Here is a 20400-nt window from a genome sequence, read left to right on the forward strand (position 1 = left end):
AGAGCATTTCAGGACATGAAGATAGACCAGCACTTGTACCATGTGAAATTAGTGCAATTCCCAATTTATGCCAGCGTCAGATTCGCTGCTGTCAGGATTGACACTCGAGAGCCTGACATGCTGGACATGTATATAAGCACTCCACTCCCCACACACACTCTTTCCAGCCGAGAAGGTGTCACCCCAAAGAGCAGCTCAAAATCCTCAGACGTAGAGCTGGAAATACTGCTGGATGCTGTGGAGGAGAGGCGGGGCACCCTGTTTCCCGGGGTGGGAAGGCGGCTGCCACCTGCCGCGTCAACCGGGCCTGGATGCAGGTGGCAGAGATTGTGAGCGCTGTGGTCCCCACTGCAAGGACCAAGCAGCAGTACTGGAAAAATGCTGAATGACTTCCTCAGGGCAGCCCAGGTGTGTCACCACCTCCGTGCCCCCGGCACCATCCCTGCCTCACACTCCCCCACCCACCCCCCACCCCTCCAGAGGACGACCACATTCGCACCCCACCCTGCACCACATCCCACCCACTAGCAGCCCCCTCGCACCCCACACTACACCACATGCCAACATCCATACCACCCGCTATGGCCGGGTGCCCCACATGCACTGGCCAACAGCCGCGGCCCCCCTGAGCTGCAGTTGTCCAGGTGTCTCACACTGTGCATTAGCTGTCTCCACAAGAAATTGCGTCCCACAACCATCGGAAGCAGGAGAAGACCGGAGGGAGCCCATCGGACCTGCAACTCCTCACCGTCACAGAGCAGAAGGCGTTGGACCTAGTCGGCGGGATGGGAGAGTGGGCGGTCGCAGAGGCAAAGATCGACAAGGCACAATCATGTACCAGGGCCACATGGACTGCGGTGGTCCAGAGCAAGGCCCAATCATAATTGGCCATGGCTGTGGGGGTCGAGAGCATTGGCCTGCCGCTATTTGACCTGAGCCAGTCACAGCGGGACCTGGCACGGTCAATGAGTGACATGGCCCAGTCCCAGGGAGATGTGGCATAGTCCCAGAGGGATACAGCTCATCGCGGAGCAGGTCGCCATCATCCTCCGCCCCATGGACCAGACCCACTGATACTGCCAACCCAGGGCCAACACCCTGTGGTGCAGCTGGTGGGGCTGGTGTGTGGGGCCTGCAGTACAGGAGAGAGTGTCCATTGGGGTGATGGATATGGGGTTGGGTCGGGACAGTTGAGCAGCCGGTGGCTAGACCCTGTCAGCAAACCTGGAGGCAATCAAATTGTCCCCTGTGAGGTGTCCCTGGCACACACACACCTGGTGGCCCCGTGCTTGCCCAGACCCCATGTCCTGGCCCTCCACATCCTCCTTGTAGTATGAGGCATGGCATTTCTCCACCTCCTCTTCCAGCATGTCACCCCTCTGCTGCGCGATATTGTGGAGGACGCAGCAGGCCATCACGATGCAGGAAACCCTCCAAGGGCTGTACTGGAGGACTACTCGAGCGGTCCAGGCACCTGAACCACACCTTCAATGCACCTATGTACTGCTCGATGACACCCCTGGTCGCTACATGGGCATTAATATAGCGGTTCTCAGAATTGGTCTGAGACCTCCAGATAGTCGTCATCAGCCACGACCGCAGTGAATAACCCCTGTCGCCCAGGAGCCAACCCCTCACCCGAGAGGGGGTGGGGGGTGGCGCCTCGTCGGGTCTGCTAGATCAAAGGTGTTGTGCACGCTGCCTGGATACCGGGTGCAGACGTACACGATGTGCAGCCGTTGATCACACACCAGCTGCACATTGAGAGAGTGGGACCCCTGGTTGATGAAGGGCACCCCCTTATGCGCCACTGCTCATAGGAGGACATGTGTCCTTCGATCACTCCCTGGACGTGAGGCCTGCCTGCGATGGCAGTGTATCCCACTGCCCGGGCAACCTGGTGAGCTCGATCCATGCCGAAGGCAATGTATTATGCTGCCCGGCCATACAATATACAGTAGGGGCTGGTTTAGCACAGGGCTAAATAGCTGGCTTTTAAAGCAAGGCAGGCCAGCAGCGCGGGTTCAATTCCCGTACCAGCCTCCCCGAACAGGTGCCGGAATGTGGCGACTAGGGGCTTTTCACAGTAACTTCATTTGAAGCCGACTTGTGACAATAAGCAATTTTTATTTTTCAGTACATTCGTTGGGGCGGCCTCAATGGGATCCCAGACAGGTCGGCACTTGGAAGGACCCTGTGGCTTACAGATTTAGGGCCACCGTCACCTTGTCGGCCACCGTGAGCGGGTGTCCTCCCCCATGCCCTAACTATTCCCGATGCGCCATGATCCGGCAGAGATGTTGCACGGTCTCCCTGCTCAGCTGCAGTCGGCAGCGGCACGCCCAGTCCGGCAGGTCCTCATACGACAAGTGCTGTCGGTATACATGAGACCTGATGCAACACCTCCTTCTCACCTCCTCCTCGGCCTGCTCTCCATTGTCAGCAGCTGGCTGCTGCTCCTCTGGGGCAGGTTCCTGTTCTGCAGCTCCAGCTCATGCAGCCTCAGTCCATCCGCCAGGGCTGCGGCGGCCAGGCAGATGCGAGCCACGCTCGGCTGTACACTGAAATCACTTTTCTGCAGTGAGTAATGGGCAGACATGTTAGCATGGTGAGTACTCCCATGCCCACCCACGTCCAATGGGCTACATGGTGGCCCTGGCCTGCACTGCAACCCCTTCCACTGCATGTCCCCCTCCTGCCCCACCATGCACCACTGCCAGTGGCCCCTGTCTCACACCCTCTTGTGGAGTCTACAGTGGCTGCTTTGGTGGGCTGCGTGATATCCCGCCAGCAGGGTGCCACCTGGTTGCGAAGGATGCACCATGTCCAACCGACCTGCCTGGCGGCATGTGTGCAGGCAGGGACCACGGACAGGGCTGGACGAGGGGGATGGGCTCCTGTTGGCACCGCAGCTATAGAGTGCCTTTGTTCCTCTGTGTGACTCACTGGTAGTGCCTAACTGTCTGGAGCAGGATGGCTGGGAGCAACGGCGCAGTTGGCAAGCAGGGCATGGTGCAGGCAGGTGTTCCTGTGGAGTGGGCGAGCTAATGTGCCACTGGTGGGGTTTCCGCCCAGTGGGGGGGCAGTGTGCCGGGGAGGTCGCAAGGATGATGATGAATGCATCCGTTCGGGCTGCTCTCTGCTCCCCCTGCAGTGGAGCAGTGTCTCGGATGGGTGAACTGAGGGGTGCCAATGCCACTGGCTGCGCTGGCCCATGCCATCCCATTGATGGATCGGCTGGCATCTGTAGGTTCCTGGAGGATGGCCTGGGTGAGGGGGGGGCACCCATACGGTCGGTGGTGCTCTGTACATTTATGTGACACAGTGGGCAGTGCAGTGCGCAGCCAGGTGGCTGCCTTGCAGGCCCTGGCAATGGCAGTCCGTGCCAGGACATCCCGGATCCAAAGCCGATCTCCTGGTGCCCCCACCACTCCCCCCAGCCCTGGTAGACACTCTCCCAACCAGCGGCATACATGGCAGCCCATGATTACAACTTGGCTTACCTCCTCGCATTGCCTCAGCAGCCATGGCACCTGGTTCCCATTTCAAATACCACAAGTGAACCACGCCAGTGTCACATCTGCCTGGCAGAAGAGGAGCATCGCGGGAGACCACCCGGTCGGGTGTTGATATATTAACGAGTGTTACTGTACGATTCGCATGCTCACACTGGCGCGGGGTGTGGAACACATTCATGCTGCTATTAAGGCACTGGAGCATGACGTTCCATTGGGCACCTGCGCCAATTCCTATTTTTGGCTGACATCTGATTCTCTGCCCCATTCACAATTCCAGCATCGCTTATTGGAGAACCCCACCCTCTATCTTTCATTCACAGACATGTCATTTTTAAATTGATTATTGATTATTGGGACCATTAAGGTATATAGATAAATTTTATATACATATTAAAAAATTCTCAAATATTTTATCATTTTTCAGTGCTGGGCCAAAGGTTGCTCCTCTCAACATCAATAAAGTGTCCAGTAGCTTAATGAACCTTGGACGGAAACTGATAAATCCAGCTATCTTAGTTGGTGGGGCCAGCGGTTTTCAAAATATTGGGACAAACTACAGCAGCAATCCTGCACCCCACCCATCCTCCCACAAAGTCATGGTGGAACACACCCAACAACATCAGCAACAGCGAATGATGAAATCTGAAAGCATGCCAGTGCAGCTCAGCAAAGGTAAAAGTTAATCAATTATAAATTATGTGTTGTAATTTAGTACCTTGGGTAGTATTACAAAAGAATGCATTTCTCTCGGGGTTTAGCACACCAGAATTATAAGTTGGAAAGTCACACGATGCAGATGTGAAAAACCATTTTTCGCATATTAGCACAGAGCCTGCAGTCTCTTCTAATTCTCGTGAACTCATTTATTTTGTGTTTACCACACTATTTTGCTGTTGTTTAATCAGCCCTGCTGAGGCATGAGGGCAGGGAATCTTTGAGACACACATGTCACTTTCCCACCTCTGAGTGATCTTGCTGAAGGCTGGGTGATACCCGACCCAGCCAGGATGTTACCGGTGATGTACAGGCCCACCTGCCACGGCCAAAGCACAGCAGGCACCTGGAGGCAATCTCCCAGTATCAGACCAGGACCTCTAATTCCCCCAACCTTAGATGCCTGAGGCCACAACTTTGGCCACAGCACATTCCGGGAAAGTGTTCCCCCACCACACTGATGGTCCGGCACCTGTGATCATGGGTTAGTTAACCTTTCTTCAAAGTCTTCCGAGGGCGTCTCCACCTTGAGGTGTCCTTCGTGGTGTCCTTACATCGACAGCACCCAGTTCTCTCAGAAGAGAGCCAGTCACCAGGATTCTCAGTGCTCCAAGTTCCCTTTCTGCCTATGACATGCGCTCATTACTCTTAATTTGGCCACCTCCAATAAGCCTGCACAGGCAGATGGACCTCAGAAACCATTGGGGCTTGGAAGAGGAAATAGACTTGTCCCTCATTTAAAAACTAAAGCTAAGTTGAAGCCAAAGGGAGCATTTACACTGCAGCATCTAAGAGCAGTAGCTGTCGTTTGGGTCCCAGTCAAACAGAATCATGTTTGCATTTCCCAGTTCCTGTCTGACCAGAGCAGTAAGAGTGCTTCATATACACCGTTCTCCCAACAATTAAAATATTTTAATGTTTATCCATTGAAATGGAGCGAATCCCTACATTCCAAATTTCTAAATTAAGATTAGCTGGGTTTTACAAAGTGCCCGGATGGTCCCACTGAATGCTTTGCAAATCAGAATCGACATGGCGCTAGTCGCACTTTGCATTTCATTTAGTGTCAAAGAAAAACAATATAAGCTTATCCTTCAGGATTTCACAATCTGTAGTTATGTTAAGCCATGTGTCCAGATTTTCATTGCCAGCAAATGCACCCTTGTATGCTTCTACCAAGGTGCCCTCTCAAAAAAATCTCTGCTCAAAGTTGAATAATTTTGGACTTTCTCAAAGCTCAGTCTGTTTGGTTTAATGCTAGTGGATTCTGGGTTTTATTATATTCATTTAGTGCTTTCTTTAGAAATTCCTTTATCCCTCTTTTCCTTTTAGATTTCTATGTGACTTCATGATCTTCCTTAATCTGTAAGTACCAAATGGTTGTGCCTTACACGTGAGACAGGATTTTTCCTGCAGACCTATGAATCCCACTGTCAGGCTCAATGGGGACCACTGTGATTTTCCCCAGCATGTCCAATTAATGACCAGAGGGTGGACACGCCATCCAACAAAGGGCGGTGGGCAGACTCCTGAATCTGCAGGTCCAGTAGGAAGCCGTCCATCTTGAAAGCAGCAGGCATGCCGTGGCAAAATGGAGACATTCTCTCCAACCTTTTTAAACTTAAAATAAAAAATCAATTCAGCATCCAGCCACCAGTGTGAGGATGGGTGGAGAGTGGTGGAAGAGTCTCCTTCCACAGGCCGGCTTGCAGCTACTGCTGCACCCAGTCAGCTAGGGAGAACTTCCAGTTCTGTCTAGAATGCTGGCCCCCACACGTCTCTTCAGGAGGCCACTGCTAGGCAGCAAAGTGTCCGCCGCCATATCTGGGAACTTGAGGAAGCCAGTCAACGTCCAAGAATTGACCTTAAGTGATTGAATTTATTTGGTTCAATTGGTTACCGATCGCCATTTACAAGTGGTAGCTCTGCTGCCTCCCCCGCCCTTGGGATGGGCTCAATCCAGGAAAAGTCCATGCCCGCCTCCATTCCATTCCTGCCCTCGGACTGGCCTTAAACTCCTCCTAATTCCTGATCAGTATTGGTGGTATTTCATAAATATGAAATAGGAGATCATCTTCGCAATCAGGTCTGATCGTAACAGCAATCTGTTTCTTCAACCCTTACTCCTTCCACACATGAGCTCACAAAGAGATAGAACTTCCCCCTGCACTGAGCAGTTTCGCCTTGAATACCAACAGAGATTTGTTAATAAAAACAGAAAATGCTGAAAAACTCAGCCGGTCTGGCAGCATCTTTGGAGAGAGAATCAGAATTAATGTTTCAGTTCTGTATGACTTCTTCAGAAATTGAGATTTGGCAATTCTTGTCCATTAAAATCAGCTGAATTTCAAATATCACTTGTTATGAAGTTATGCCTTCAGAATGATAGTCCAATTTTATAATAACACAAGAAATACGAGCAGGAGTAGACCATTCAGCCCATCATGCCTCCTGCCACTCAATACGACCATGGCTGATCTTGGGCTTCAACACCATTTTCCTGCCTTCTCCCCATTATCCCTTAATTCCCTCAGGGACCAATAATCTGTCTAGCCCACCCTTAAATATAGATAACGATGGAGCATCCACATCTCCCTGGGTTGGGAAATTCAAAAGATTCACAACCATTTGAGTGAAGAACCTTCTCCTCATCTCAGTCCTAAATGATCGACCCCTTATCCTGAGACTGTGCCCCCATGTTGTAGATTTCCCAGTCCGTAGAAATAACTTCTCGTTGTCTACTCTGTCGAGCCCTGTCAGAATATTGCATGTTTCAGCGAGATCATCTCTCATTTTGCTAAACTCCATAGAATATAGGCCCAATTTACTCAGCCTCTCATCACTCGGTAAGCCCCCTCATTCAGAGTCCAGTCTAGTGAATCTTTGCAATACTGCCTCCAGCACAAATATCTTCTTTCGTACGGAAACCAAAACCTCACACTACTCCAGGTGTGGTTTCATTAAAGCCCTGTACAATTGTAGTGGGACTTTGTTATTCGTGTACTCCAATCTTCTTGCAATAAAGGCCAACGTGCCATTTGCCTTCCTAATTGCTTGCTGTAACTGCATGCTAACTTCCTATGTTCCTTTTACAAGTGAACCCAAGTCTCTCTCAACATTAACATTTACAAATTTCACACCTTTCAAAAAATATTCTGCTTTTCTTATGACCAAAGTAAGCAACCTCGCTTCCCTACACCATGCTCCATCTGCCATCTTGCTGTCTACTCACTTAAACTTCTGTATCTCTTTGCAGCCTCTCTGTCCTCCACACAATTTAGATTTTCATCTATCCTTGTATGATAAAGGAATCTTGGTACCTTATGTTTGATTTTTAACTTTTTCTGAAAGAAAAAACAGGTTCACAAAATAACTTTTGTACCAATAGCAAAAATAAACAATAAGGTGAAGGTGGAATTACATCAAAATTATGCACTTAAAATTTGTTCCGATGAGTAAACGATCAGCCAAATCCCTGACCAAACAGGTATCAAAAAAGCAATTTGTAGACCTGTAAAAGTTGTACAATGTTCTAATTTTCTGTTCTTCTATTTAGCAAGAAATAAGATAGCCTTTCTTTGGGTTAGCAGTAACAATGAGTCACTCAAAAATATTCCATCTGAATAGTAGTAATCATGTTACCATTAATTTGGATTATACTTCATTGAATTATATATTGCCAGTGTTGTGGTTACTGCAGTGTTTGGGTTTGAGCACTAGGAGTGCTATTTTTCTCGCACTTAGAATTACTTCCTGAGGCATGAAGTGATGAAAAATGGGTCCAAAGAAGATAAAATTAATGAGCAGAGTGTTAATCTAAACATTGAATATAATTAAGACAAAAACAGAAAATACTGAACAATCGCAGCAGGTCTGACAGCATCTGTGGAACATCTGTGGTTTCCATCGATGCTGTGAGACCTGCTGCGATTGTCCAGTATTTTCTGGTTTTGTTTCAGATACCAACATCGGCAGCAATTTGCTTTTACGTTCGATATAATTTTTTTTTAATAAATGTTTTAATTGGGTTTTTGAACAAAGTATATTCAACGTTATGTACACGGAATAAGAAATATATATACATATATAGAAGAGAAGGGCACACCCAAACATACCAAAAAAAAAGTAATAATAAAAAATAAAATAAAAAATAAAATACAATAACTGGTAGGGTATTGTGCACCAGCTCAACAGCAGCAACTCTACAACTGGCAAAATTATTTACAACACATAAGTAGGTGACTGTTTGTGGGGGGAGGGAGGGGAGGGGGTGGAGACTGGGGAGGTAAATATACATTTGGGTGTCAGAGAAACAATTAGAGTGGGCAATACTCGAATGGGTTTGGTGTTGGTGTTGTCACTTCTCCCGGACGGATCTCGCTGCCGTTGTCGTCTCACGCTCACCTCTGCTTCAGCCGTTCCTCCCGTCTTTCGCCTGTATTCTCCTTGTTCTCTGTTCCTGGGGATGCCAAGTTTGTTATCGTATCCCATGCCCTCCTTCCGGCTGTCATTTCCCTGCCTCCCCCCCCCCCCCCCACCACCCCCCTCCACCACCCTGGTTCTCCTCTCTTGTTCGCTGTCCCTTCCCTCTCCTCCCCCCCCCCCCCCCCCCCCCCCCCTCTCCCACTCTATCCCTCACTCCCCCGCTTTGGCTTCTTTCCCCTGATTCTTGACTACCTGGCTGTTCTTCTGCTGTTCGTTGGCCACAAACAGGTCCCGGAACAATTGGGTGAATGGCTCCCACGTTTTGTGGAAGCCGTCGTCTGACCCTCGGATGGCGACTTTGATTTTCTCCATTTGGAGAGATTCCGAGAGGTCAGACAGCCAGTCTGCAGCTTTGGGTGGTGCTGCTGACCGTCAGCCAAACAGGATTCTACAGCGGGCGATCAGGGAGGCAAAGGCAAGGGCGTCCGCCCTCCTCCCCAGGAATAGATCTGGCTGGTCTGAAACGCCGAAGACCGCCACTTTCAGGCCTGGCTCCACCCTCATCCCCACCACTTTGGACATTGCCTCGAAGAAGGCTGTCCAGTACCCCGCAAGTCTGGGGCAAGACCAGAACATGTGGGCGTGGTTGGCCGGGCCTCCTTGGCACCGTTCACATCTATCCTCTACCTCCGGGAAGAACCTACTCATACGAGTTCTTGTTAAGTGGGCTCCATGTACCACTTTTAGCCGCGTCAGGCTGAGCCTTGCGCACGTGGAGGTGGTACGTTCGATATAATTAAGAGTTCAGGACGGATTAGCCATTATTAAAAGTATTCATTACATTGCTATGTAATCCTAAATGTAATAAGTATAGACTAGCTAATGCTTCTAATTTTTAATATTTTTTGCTTTATTTTAAAAAGTGAGTCCCAAGGCATTTTATGTAAACGTTTCTGTTTTCTGCAAATGGGGCACTGCCCTGTCCCAGTTACAATTATTATTGTCACAAGTAGGCTTACATTAACACTGCAATGAAGTTACTGTGAAAATCCCCTAGTCGCCACATTCCAGCACCTGTTTGGGTACACAGAGGGAGAATTCAGAATGTCCAATTCACCTAACAAGCACGTCTTTCGGGACTTGTGGGAAGAAACCGGAGCACCCGGAGGGAACCCACGCAGACACTGGGAGAATGTGCAGACTCCGCACAGACTGACCCAAGCCGGGAATGGACCCCGGGTCCCTGGTGCTGTGAAGCAAAAGTGCTAACCACTGTGCTACCGTGCTGTTGCTAACTTTGGTTGGCTCTTAATTCGTTGCTTGTTGTATCTTTACTTAATTTGCTCTGTTTCTATAACCTTTGCTCTAGAGTCGCCAGGTATCTTTATGATACCACCATGAGGTTCAAGTTCAAGTGCTGATCAATAACTCAATACACCAATTAGTAAGATTCAAATCAAAACACATTTATTATACTACTCACTACTCATGCATAATCTCTAATACTAAAAGGCCTATACTTAGCTTCGGAACTGGCCCACCAGGTCAGGGGACCAAATGGCCTTTCGTTCGATTCTGAGTCTGCAGGATTCAAAAGCTGGTATGGACTGGTAGCTAGGAGCGCCTATCTCGTAGCGTGCGTTGACTGGAGACTTACTTGGTTGATGCGGCAGTTAGGCAGGTCACTGTCGAGGGTTGTTTGGAGCTGCTGAGCGACCCTGCCAAGAAGGACGAATTGAACTTGGGGACTCTACTTTATAGTCCCAGGGGCTTCTTGCCGTTCGGGGCAGAACCCGTATCTGGTTCCAAGTGATTGGACTATGTTCTGATCACTTGGATCGATTTCTCCAATACTAGAGCTGTTCCCTGATCGCTGGGCGGTCCCTGAGTGTCCGTTGACCTTCCTTTGTCTTGGCTCCTGCTGGCGCCGAGGAGTCTGGCTTGGCCTTATTTACCGTAAATGTTTCAATTGTTCCTGGGGATCGCTCATTAATATGCAGATGGCTGTTGGTTTCAGTGCTGTCTGGGTTTCTGAAAGTTCAAATACACAGGAAACTGTACACCTGCTAGTTTTTCCTGGCTTGACTGAATTTCCCTGCATTCTTTGCGGATCTCCATTTTAAGTCGGGAAGTGGCCAACCCATGTGGCTACAGTGCCGCCCATGTTTATCTATTTGTTTTGATGGTACATTTATGTGTGAGAACTGAAACTTGGTTAGAATGGACTCAATCTGCTTCTTATTCCTAAAACAGTTGTGTTTGGCAGCCTTGATAAATGTATCTAAATACTGCTAGCTCCATAAATGTGTCACAGAATTTGAATATATTTTTAACTCTGATCTAGTGAACAAAATATTTAGATGGATATGTTTTTACTGGCCACTGAAGAGAACAGAAACATTTTTATTATAAAAGCAAAACTACTGTGACTACTGGGCCGCTCAAAATAAAAATAGAAATGCTGGAAATATTCAACTGGTCACACAGCATCTGAAGGAGAGGAACATTTCAGGCCAATGACCTTTAATCAGAAATGAAAAATAGTGATGTAGTGTTGGTGATTTAAGCAAGTACAGCGGCAGTTAAAGAGGGTCTGCGGGAGGGTGGGTTGGAGGTGAGGAAAGAATAAATGGGAAGCTCTGTGATGGGTTGGGTGGAAGGCAGAAATTATTAAATAACAGAAGGTGTAATGCAAAGGGGTCTGGTATTAAGATAAGGGGAGAAACAAAAGATACAAAATAAAACCTGAAAATAAATACCCAGCAGATCAGGCAGCATCTGTGGGGAAACAGAATTAATGGTTCAGATCGATAACTTTTCATGAGAACAAAAGTTCAGATCAGGCAGCATCTGTGGGGAAACAGAATTAATGGTTCAGATCGATAACCTTTCATGAGAACAAAAGTTCAGGAACATTGACATTGCCTGAAAAGGATAGAAGCATTGGTTATGATCTGAAATTGTTTGGTTGAGTCAGAAAGTCTTTTTCTGCTTGTGTTCTCTGCCTGAAGGCAGGTCCGGTGACTGCCACCACAGGTTGGGCAAGGAAGCAGGTTCTGACTGCTCCTCAAGTAGAGCGGGGATCAAACCGTGAGCTGTTGGCAGCAATCTCTTCAACGCATTTTCATGTAAACAAACAAAAGCAAAAGAACAAACCAACAACATTATAAACAACCAACACCCACTACCCCCCTCCCCCCGCTCCCCTAATACCGTCCATTTCTCCCATCCTTCCCTTACCCGTCTCTCATTTACCCCCCATCCCGCTGACCCCTCAAACCTCCTTAAAGAAATCAATAAACAGCTTCCACCTCTGAGCGAACCCATCCACCGACCCCCTCAAGGACTTGACCTTCTCCAGCCTCAGGAATTCCACCAGGTTGCTTACCCACACCCCCGTTTTCGGCTGCTCCGAATCCTGCCACCCGAGCAAGATCCGTCTCCAGGCTATCAAGGAGGCAAAGGATAAAACATTGGCCTCTCTCACCCCCTGGATTCCTGGATCTTCACAAACCCCATTTGGTCTTCGCTTCGCCTATCATCCCCGGGACGCAGTCCTCGATTCGTGAGGCCAACCCCGTCGCCTTCAACTTGGCATCAGTTCAACGATATCGGGCGGTACTACCTACACTTGTCTGGATCCTTGTCCTTTTTTAATATCAGGGAGATGGAAGCCTGCGACAATGTAGGGGGGAGTTCCCCCTCTCCCTTGCTTCTTTATATGCCCTCACCAGCAGTGGCCATTCACCCCCTCCAGTCCAACACCACCCTGTCCTAATCATCCCTTACTCTGCTAATCACCCTCGCCGCCTCTTGCTCCCTCAACTGGTGGGCCAACATCCTGCTCACCTTCTCCCCGCAGTCATATACTGTCCCTCTGTAACTGCCCCACCGCCTTCACCGTAGACACTAACACAAACTCCATATGGAGCCTCTGCCTCTCCTTCAACAACCCTGCCTCCAGGGCCTCCGAATACTTCCTGTCAACCCTCAAAATCTCCACTTTCTCCCTATGCACCCTAATTGAGATAAACGTCTCTCCCCCCCGCCCCCCCCGACCATTGCCATGAGTGCCTCCAACTTCATAGTGGCTGTGACCTCCCCCCGTGTCGTTTAGCTTCACGAACCCCAAATGGCAGCCTGCACCTGCTCGCACATTTCATCCGCCAACACCCCCGGGGCCACGTGCAAATCCACTCAGTGCAGCACGTGGTCGGTAACCATGATCAGCGAATACTCGGGTCGACCACCCCCGCCTGCAACGCTGTGTCTAACATGAAGAAATCGAACTCGGAGTACAACCGGTGCACATTGGGGAAGAAAAATTCCTTCGCCCTCGGCCTCCCAAACCTCCCCGGGTCCTGCACCCCCCCCCCACACACACACACACACACACACACACACGTGTTCCATGAACCCCTTCAGCTCCTTCACCACTGCCGACGCCTTCATTGATTTATGACTCGACCGGTCCAAGCCCAGTTCGCTAACCAAATTAAAATCCCCTCCGCCATAGTCAACCGGTGTGTGTCCAAGTCCGGAATCTTCCCGAACACCCACTGTATAAAATCAATATCATCCCAATTTGAGGCATAAACGTTTACCAAAGCCACCAGCATCCCCTCCAGCTTTCCACTAACCATCACAAACCTCCCCACTCCCACCAGATCTGCCACATGCTCCCCACCTTGAACGCCACCAGCTTATTCACCAACACCCACACCCCCCCTGATTTTCATGTCCAGTCCCAAGTGGAACACCTGCTCCACCCATCCTTTCCTCAACCTTGTCTGGTCCCCTATCTTCAGGTGTGTCTCCTGCAAAAAGGCCACATCCGCCTTCAGATTCCTCAGATGTGCGAACACACGTGAATGTTCGACGGTCCATTCAGCCCCTCACATTCACATGACCATCCTGGTCGGGGGGGGCTCCCCTTCCCCTGCCGATCAGCCATATCCCTTTTTGGACCAGCCTCTGGCCCGCGTCACATGACCCTCCAGGCCGCTCCTCGGATGCCCACCGTCATCGATCCTTTTCCAACTGTCACATCAACCACACCCTTGTCAGCAACCTTCCTCCCCCCTTGAACAAAACACCAACCCTGTTTTCCCCACCCCCTGACAACCCCCTTCTTCACTTCCGTTAACTAGCCCACCCAGCTAGCCTCTGCCCTCGCCCCCAGCCATATTACCCTAAAGAGTAACAAAAGGTGCACTCACCCTCGATGTTCCCCCATGAAAAACCTGCCCTCCAGTAAACCCACCATCAAAGACTTTTTTTTAAAGACTTTTGAAAAACATGCAAATTCCTCCAAAGTTCAATGTCATCACTTTCCTCCCAGCCCATTGTCCCTCATGAACTCCATCGCCTCTTCTGGCGTGCTGAAATAATTCTCTCGCTTCTGGAAAGTCACCTACAAGCAGTCCGGGTACGATACTCCAAACTTCACCCCGCTTTTGACCCGGTTGAACCCAGCCCTCCTCTTCGGCAGTTCTGCTCCCAGGTCCTGATACACCCACAGCTTGGTCCCTTCCCAGGTGCATTTCCTGGTCTGCCTCTCCCATCGGAGAGTCTTCTCCTTGTCCAGAAAGCGGCGCAATCGCATCACCATTGCCCTCGGCGGCTCCCCCGCCTGTGGCCTCATCAGAGCTCCGTGTGCTCGGTCGACCCCCAGGGACCGGGCAAAGGTCCCCATTCCTATCAGCTTGTCCAGTATCTTGTCCATGTACACGCCAGCCTCCGCACTTCGATGCCTTCGGGCATCCCCATGATCCTACGGTTTTGTCTTCTGGAGCGATTCTCAGATCCTCCACGTTCTCCTTCAGCCTCTTTTGGACCTCCCACAACACTCCCTTCTCAGCCACCGACGAGGCAAACTGCTCCTCCACTTTCTGGATCGCCTGGCCCTGAGACTCCACAGCCTCTGTTCCACTCTCTCGAACCCCGACTTAATTGGTTCCACCACCTTGGCTAGGTCTTCCAGAGCCTCTTTCCTCAGCTAACAGAACTAAGGAAATCTATTAACAGTTCCGTTGACCACTGGGCAGGAAGAGAAGCCGCCTTGCCCTCCGCCATCTTATCCTGTGGCGCACCATGAACACTCTCCTATTCCAGCAGCTCTTTCCTTCTTGCCCCACTCCTGGTCGGTGCATCCATCCACCGACTGCACCAGAGGAGTAAAACCTTCCCCAGGCACTCCTGCACCTCTTGCACTCAAATGCTTCGCCCTTCGGGCAGGGAAAAAACTGAAAAAATCCACCTTGAGCATGAGCCACCAAATGGCGACTGCTCATTCCATGGCCGGCACCGGAAGTTTCAGAATTGAACCTACGTTATTGGCATTATTCTGAACTACACGCTCGCCAACTGAACCAGCCAGCCCTCTCTTTAGGAAGGCTAATATGTCAATCAAAAAATGAGGTGGTGTTTCTCAAGATTTTGTTTAATTTCTTTAGAACCGTGTAAGGTGCCAAGGACACAGGAGTCAAAGTAGGATTAGGGCAGAGAATTAAAATGATTATTATTCCTCAAAAAGAAGCTCACGGATGAGACTGCGTTGTGACCAACAAATATGGTATACTAATTAAATTGAAGAAGCACAATGAAGTCATTGTTTCACCTGGACAGTGACCCGGAGCCGGAATCGAACCCGGGCCTTCGGTACTGTGAGGCAACAGTGCTAACCACTGCGCCACCATGCTGCCCAGAAATCCAGATGTGCCATTGAATAACGGCCGAATACTTATTTTTTTTGGTGCGAGTGAGAATGTAAATAGCAGAGGATGGTTACAATCCATTTAAAATCTGTTTGTAAAACTTTAGTACGCTTAGATGTGCAGGTAGATTGGAGTCAGAATTTTTCAAACCATATCTCAAATTCGATTTTCTTGTAGATTAGATCAAGTATAGCAACAACAAAAACTGCAGATTGAACTTGAGTTGATTCATCCTTATATTCCTCAAAAAGTATTTTATGTTGGTTCCCCTGGTAGTTTGAGAAGTAAAAAAGAATGTCAATGTCGCCACAGTCCCAGAGGACCATAAGCTGCTCTTCCTTTTGAGAGCTGACTGTTGATGTTTACCTGAGGGCAAGTGGCTCGGTTGAGAAGGCCAGTACAGGAATTGATGTTGGTATTGCTCCGCATCACGAACCAGCCGTCCAACAAACATGCTGTAAATATGTCCAGGATAGTCAGATTTTGCTAGTGGCATTCCTGCTACAGTCATGCATTCCAAGTGACCCCTTAGTTTCTTCCACCGGAAGCAAGTATCTTAAATCACTCTGGCCATTTGTTAGAATTTCTATAAGGATTGTGTACTCTGAAATTAGAGCTGAGACAAATACAGCATAAGAGTAGAATTTTAGATCTTGCATTCAATAACAATTGTGTATCTGCAGGCAGATAACCAGACATCATTAACAAAAATACGAATATGACTGTAATCTTCATTCTAGGCAGATTCTTATTTATTACAAAATAAATAGTTAATGTTGGCTCCCCTGAAGGTACAGGCAGTTAAACAATTAGTTCTTGAGATGTACAGACAAGGGCAATGTGAATTACTAAAGCTTGTATTCACTGGAGTTTAGAAGAATATGAGGCAACTTAATTGAAACTTTTAAGATCCTAAGGGGTGTTGACAGGGTGGATGTGGAGAGGATCTTTCTTCTTGTGGGAGAATCTAGAACTGGGAGTCACTGTTTTAAAAATAAGGGGTTGTTCATGTCAGACAGATCATTTTTTTTTCTCTCGAGAGCAGTGAGTCTTTGGAAATCTCTTCCTTAAAAGGAGGTGGAAATAGAGGGCTGGATTCACTGTTTTTCAGGCTAAGTTCTGACTCTGGCATGGGAACTGTGGCGTTTTACGACGCCGAACCCTGCGAGCGGTGATGTGCGAACAGCGTGCCGAGTAAAACTTCCGGCTCCCACGATATAAACGCCCCCTCGGCCGTCCCCCCCAGTCCTCGCAGGCCCGCCCCACCCTACCCGTCCAGCAGCACGGCTCCTGGCCAACTGTGAGCGTTGAGACCCCGTGTGGTCGGGAACTCGGCCCATCAGGAGAGGGCCTTCAAGTGATGTACCAACATCATTCCAATGGTGTGCGGCACGCGACGCGATGACGCTGTTTCGGAGGGGGCAGAGGATAGAAAACCAGCGTCAAACAGGCACCACCCCCGACTTGGGCGTCAAAAGAGATTCTGCGCTCAATCGCCGATTATGATATCGGCGTCAGGGAACTATTAATCCCGCCCAAAGTCTTTGAATATTTTTAGAACTAGATATATTCTTGATTAACAAAGGGGTGAAAGGTTAGAAACAGATCAACCATGATTTTATTGAATGGTGTAGCAGGTTCAAAGGGCTGGGTGGCCTGCCCCTACTCCATGTTTGTATGTATGTTGCAGGGAAACGTGTAGACTCTTTTAAGGACAGATTTGGAATCAGCTGTGATGCTTACTGTCATAAAATAGCCTGTTAATACTTGATGACTAAGCTCACAAAGAAATAATAGCTACTTGGATCAATGAGTGAGAATGTTTTATTGTAAAGTCAGTCTTGCTTTATCGGTTTCAGCTTGTTTTCCATTCTACAATCATTTATGCACATTTCCTTCTGGGCTGAGACAAAGCATACCAAGAAACTAAAGGAACATCTTGTCTTGGTGTTTCAGCAGGTAAACATAGCCCCCCCCCTATTGTGACATTGGGATCTGCACGCTGGGAAGGTTGGGTTTGATCCCTGATCGGGGCACACAGTGGCGCAGTCCTGCTTCACGGCGTCGAGGACCTGGGTTCGATCTCGGCCCGGGTCACTGTGCATGTGGAGTTTGCACATTCTCCCTGCAGAGTCCTCGGGAGGGCGCGGGGGGATCTGGCCCCGGGGGGTGCCCACATGGTGGCCTGGCCCGCGATCGGGGCCCACCAATCCGCGGGCGGGCCTGTGCCCACAACCCAAAAGGATGTGCAGATTAGGTTGATTGGCCACGCTAAATTGCCCCTTGGAAAAAAAAGGAATTGGGTATTCTAAATTTTTTTTTTTTTTTAAAGGGTTTGATCCCTGATCAATGTTTGAGTTAGCTGAACTCAATTTGGGTAGAAACAGAGGGACACTGCACTTGATCTCACTGCCTTCCAGCTGGGGGAAAATTAATCAGGTTCTCGGACCTGAGCACTGGAAAGGCATGTTTCTGTGTTGACTAGTTTGAAGACTACAGTGGGTTCGGCTGTGATTTTCCCCATGGGGAGAGCAGAGTGACACTCACTATTAAAGCTCATCGAGGGGGAAAGAAAATTGAACAAAAACAATTTGTCAAACTAAAATGTTTCATGGTTTCCTCATTGGTAGTTGATAGATTTATTTATTGAAGCTAAGTTGTTAGTATTCTACACTGTTACAAAAGCAACTTCGGATTTCTTTCCTTTGAATTTATTATGCAGAAGCAAAGTACAGATTTTTATAAAGGACTAAATTTAAAATGGCATAAAATAATTAGTTCTGCCTATGCAAATAACTTCTTTTATTCACTAGGACAGATAGTTACAGGAGATGATGCTAAGGCTTGTACCCCTGTCAAGACTATTACTGAGCTCCCAGGTAACAATCGCTGTGGTAACTCGCTTTTTAGCTGGCTGTTGTAGTGGCATTTGCTTGTGCTCATTGAAGCATTTTGTGGTTTGTTTCGATGTGCTCATTACGTCACATTCATTTCTAGTTGCTGTGATCCATTGTCAGGTTCTCGCCACTGTGGGGCAGTGTTATTCAAATAATTAATGAATTTCATGAACCTTTCTTATTGTGCTTGTTTGCATGTTTAATTGTCAAATTAAATCCCAAGTGCAAGTTTTCCCCCTTGATTTTATAAGCCAATGTACAATAATGTCTTTCTTAAAAGAAGTGTAACTACAATACTATATGTGTATGTGAATAGATTATTAAAGATTATTATTATTATGTACAAGAAAGTGGGAGAATTATTCCAATGTTGCTGCAAGTGGGGAATTAATAGTTATTTGAGTGCTTTAACATCAGTTTTACCTGCATATGCGAATATGAGCATATAATGATTGCGCATTCACATCGACATGATCAAAAGTCAAAATTGTCACCCTCGAATCAAGTGGATAACAAGCTATATGTATAACATAATGTTAGTGTGTTATCACATACTTCATTATGCTGTGGCCAGTTTAGCTCACTGGGCTAGATAGCTGGTTCGTTTAGCCAGCAGCTAAAGTCAAGGCCAGCAGCTGGGGTTCAATTCCTGTATCGGCTAAGGTTATTCATGAAGGTCCCGCCTTCTCAACCTTGCCCCTCGCCTGAGGTGTGGTGATCCTCAGGTTAAACCACCACCAGTCAGCCCTATGGTCATCTGGAACTATGACAACTTACCTTACCTTATTTCTGCACTGTAAATTCTATGATTTCATTATTCCAAAAAGACATATTAGAAATGGCTCCAGGTATACCATTTACATGGAAAAAAATAATTTCCTTGTTAAAATTACCACAGAATTGGGCAGCGACGGCACCGCTCATCAGCCGGGAACCCCGCACCACTGACCCCGCAAACCATGACCAGGTTTTATAGCTGGCGGGCAATAAATTGCCGAAAATCATGACTTCTGTCCACCTAAATCAGAATGTCCTTCCTCCAAGAGCTGCCGGCCAATCAAAGGGCCAGCAGCACCACCAGCAGCTGTGACCACTGCTCAGACTTTAGCATTCTCAGACCAAGGGCAATGGAGAAAGCCTCAGAGTCGGCACTTGCCGGGGCCAATCAGGCAGGTCCCAGTGAGAGAAGGGAGTTTTGATTGCGAGGGCAGGAGGGGGGTCTCCCAGCGGGGGCGGCCCTTGCTATATTGGTGGGGTGGCCCTCCATAAGCCACAGATTACCCAGTCAGTTGGAACCCCCCACCCCTCCCCACCCTCCCAAACCCACAAGGATGCTGCCAAGCTTTATTGGGCAGTCTCTCCACATGGCAAGATAACCATCCTCCATGAGTGAAGTACCAGTAGCAGAAGAAAGAGTTTAGGCTGCTTAAGGGCTTCAGATCGAAGGGTGGATGGGCTATCCTTTCCCACCACTGGTAAAATGCCAGCAGCGATGGAAAAAGATGGACACAGCATCTCTCATCATCCCATCCGAGTTTAGTGTTTGCCCTTCTGGAATATTGGACTGCTAAAACTCAGCTAACCTTATGTTACCAGAGCCCATTCCCCACCATCCTATTTAAACCCCTTCTAGCACAGGCCAGTCTTGCTGCTTTTTTCCTGCTTATGTTCCTAGGACTCGCCTATCATCAGTTCCACACATAGGCTGAGTGTATTCTTAAATACTGAAGCACTACTTGGGTTTGATGCAGTGAATTTCACAAGAGAACACAGAATTAAAATTGTAAATTGAATGAAGGTCAGAAATCTTGAAATTTATGAACAATTCACAGGCAAACTTCCAACTCCAAATCAATGTTTTAAAAATATTCATGTGGTACATCCTACTCCCCAATTTCATAAAGGAAAGCCTTGGTACCAGTATCTGTTTGGCTCATGTTGCTTAACCTGTGCGAGTTATTTCTTACATTATCTCCTCTCACCTCTCAACCCTGGAGAATGCACTTCTACATCACACTGGGACTGGAGAATGGCAGTACAACTTAAAAATTATATTCAATTCTTAATTTTTTGTTGAGAAATATAATCTACAGAAATAACTTTGCTCCACTGCAACCAATGTAATCCTAT

The 20400-nt window shown here is 48.3% G+C and overlaps 1 protein-coding gene across 1 annotated transcript in view; it reads left to right on the top strand.

The window, feature by feature from the left end:
- Positions 1-20400, top strand: part of tbc1d5 (TBC1 domain family, member 5) — a 783418-nt gene that overhangs the window by 639008 nt on the left and 124010 nt on the right. Inside the window, exons 19-20 of the mRNA XM_072508754.1 lie at positions 3943-4190; positions 18187-18252. Coding sequence (XP_072364855.1) covers positions 3943-4190; positions 18187-18252 — 314 coding nt within the window. The remainder of the gene's footprint in view (positions 1-3942; positions 4191-18186; positions 18253-20400) is intronic.

Source organism: Scyliorhinus torazame, chromosome 6, assembly GCF_047496885.1.
Source record: "Scyliorhinus torazame isolate Kashiwa2021f chromosome 6, sScyTor2.1, whole genome shotgun sequence".
NCBI classification, from domain to species: Eukaryota; Metazoa; Chordata; class Chondrichthyes; order Carcharhiniformes; family Scyliorhinidae; genus Scyliorhinus; species Scyliorhinus torazame.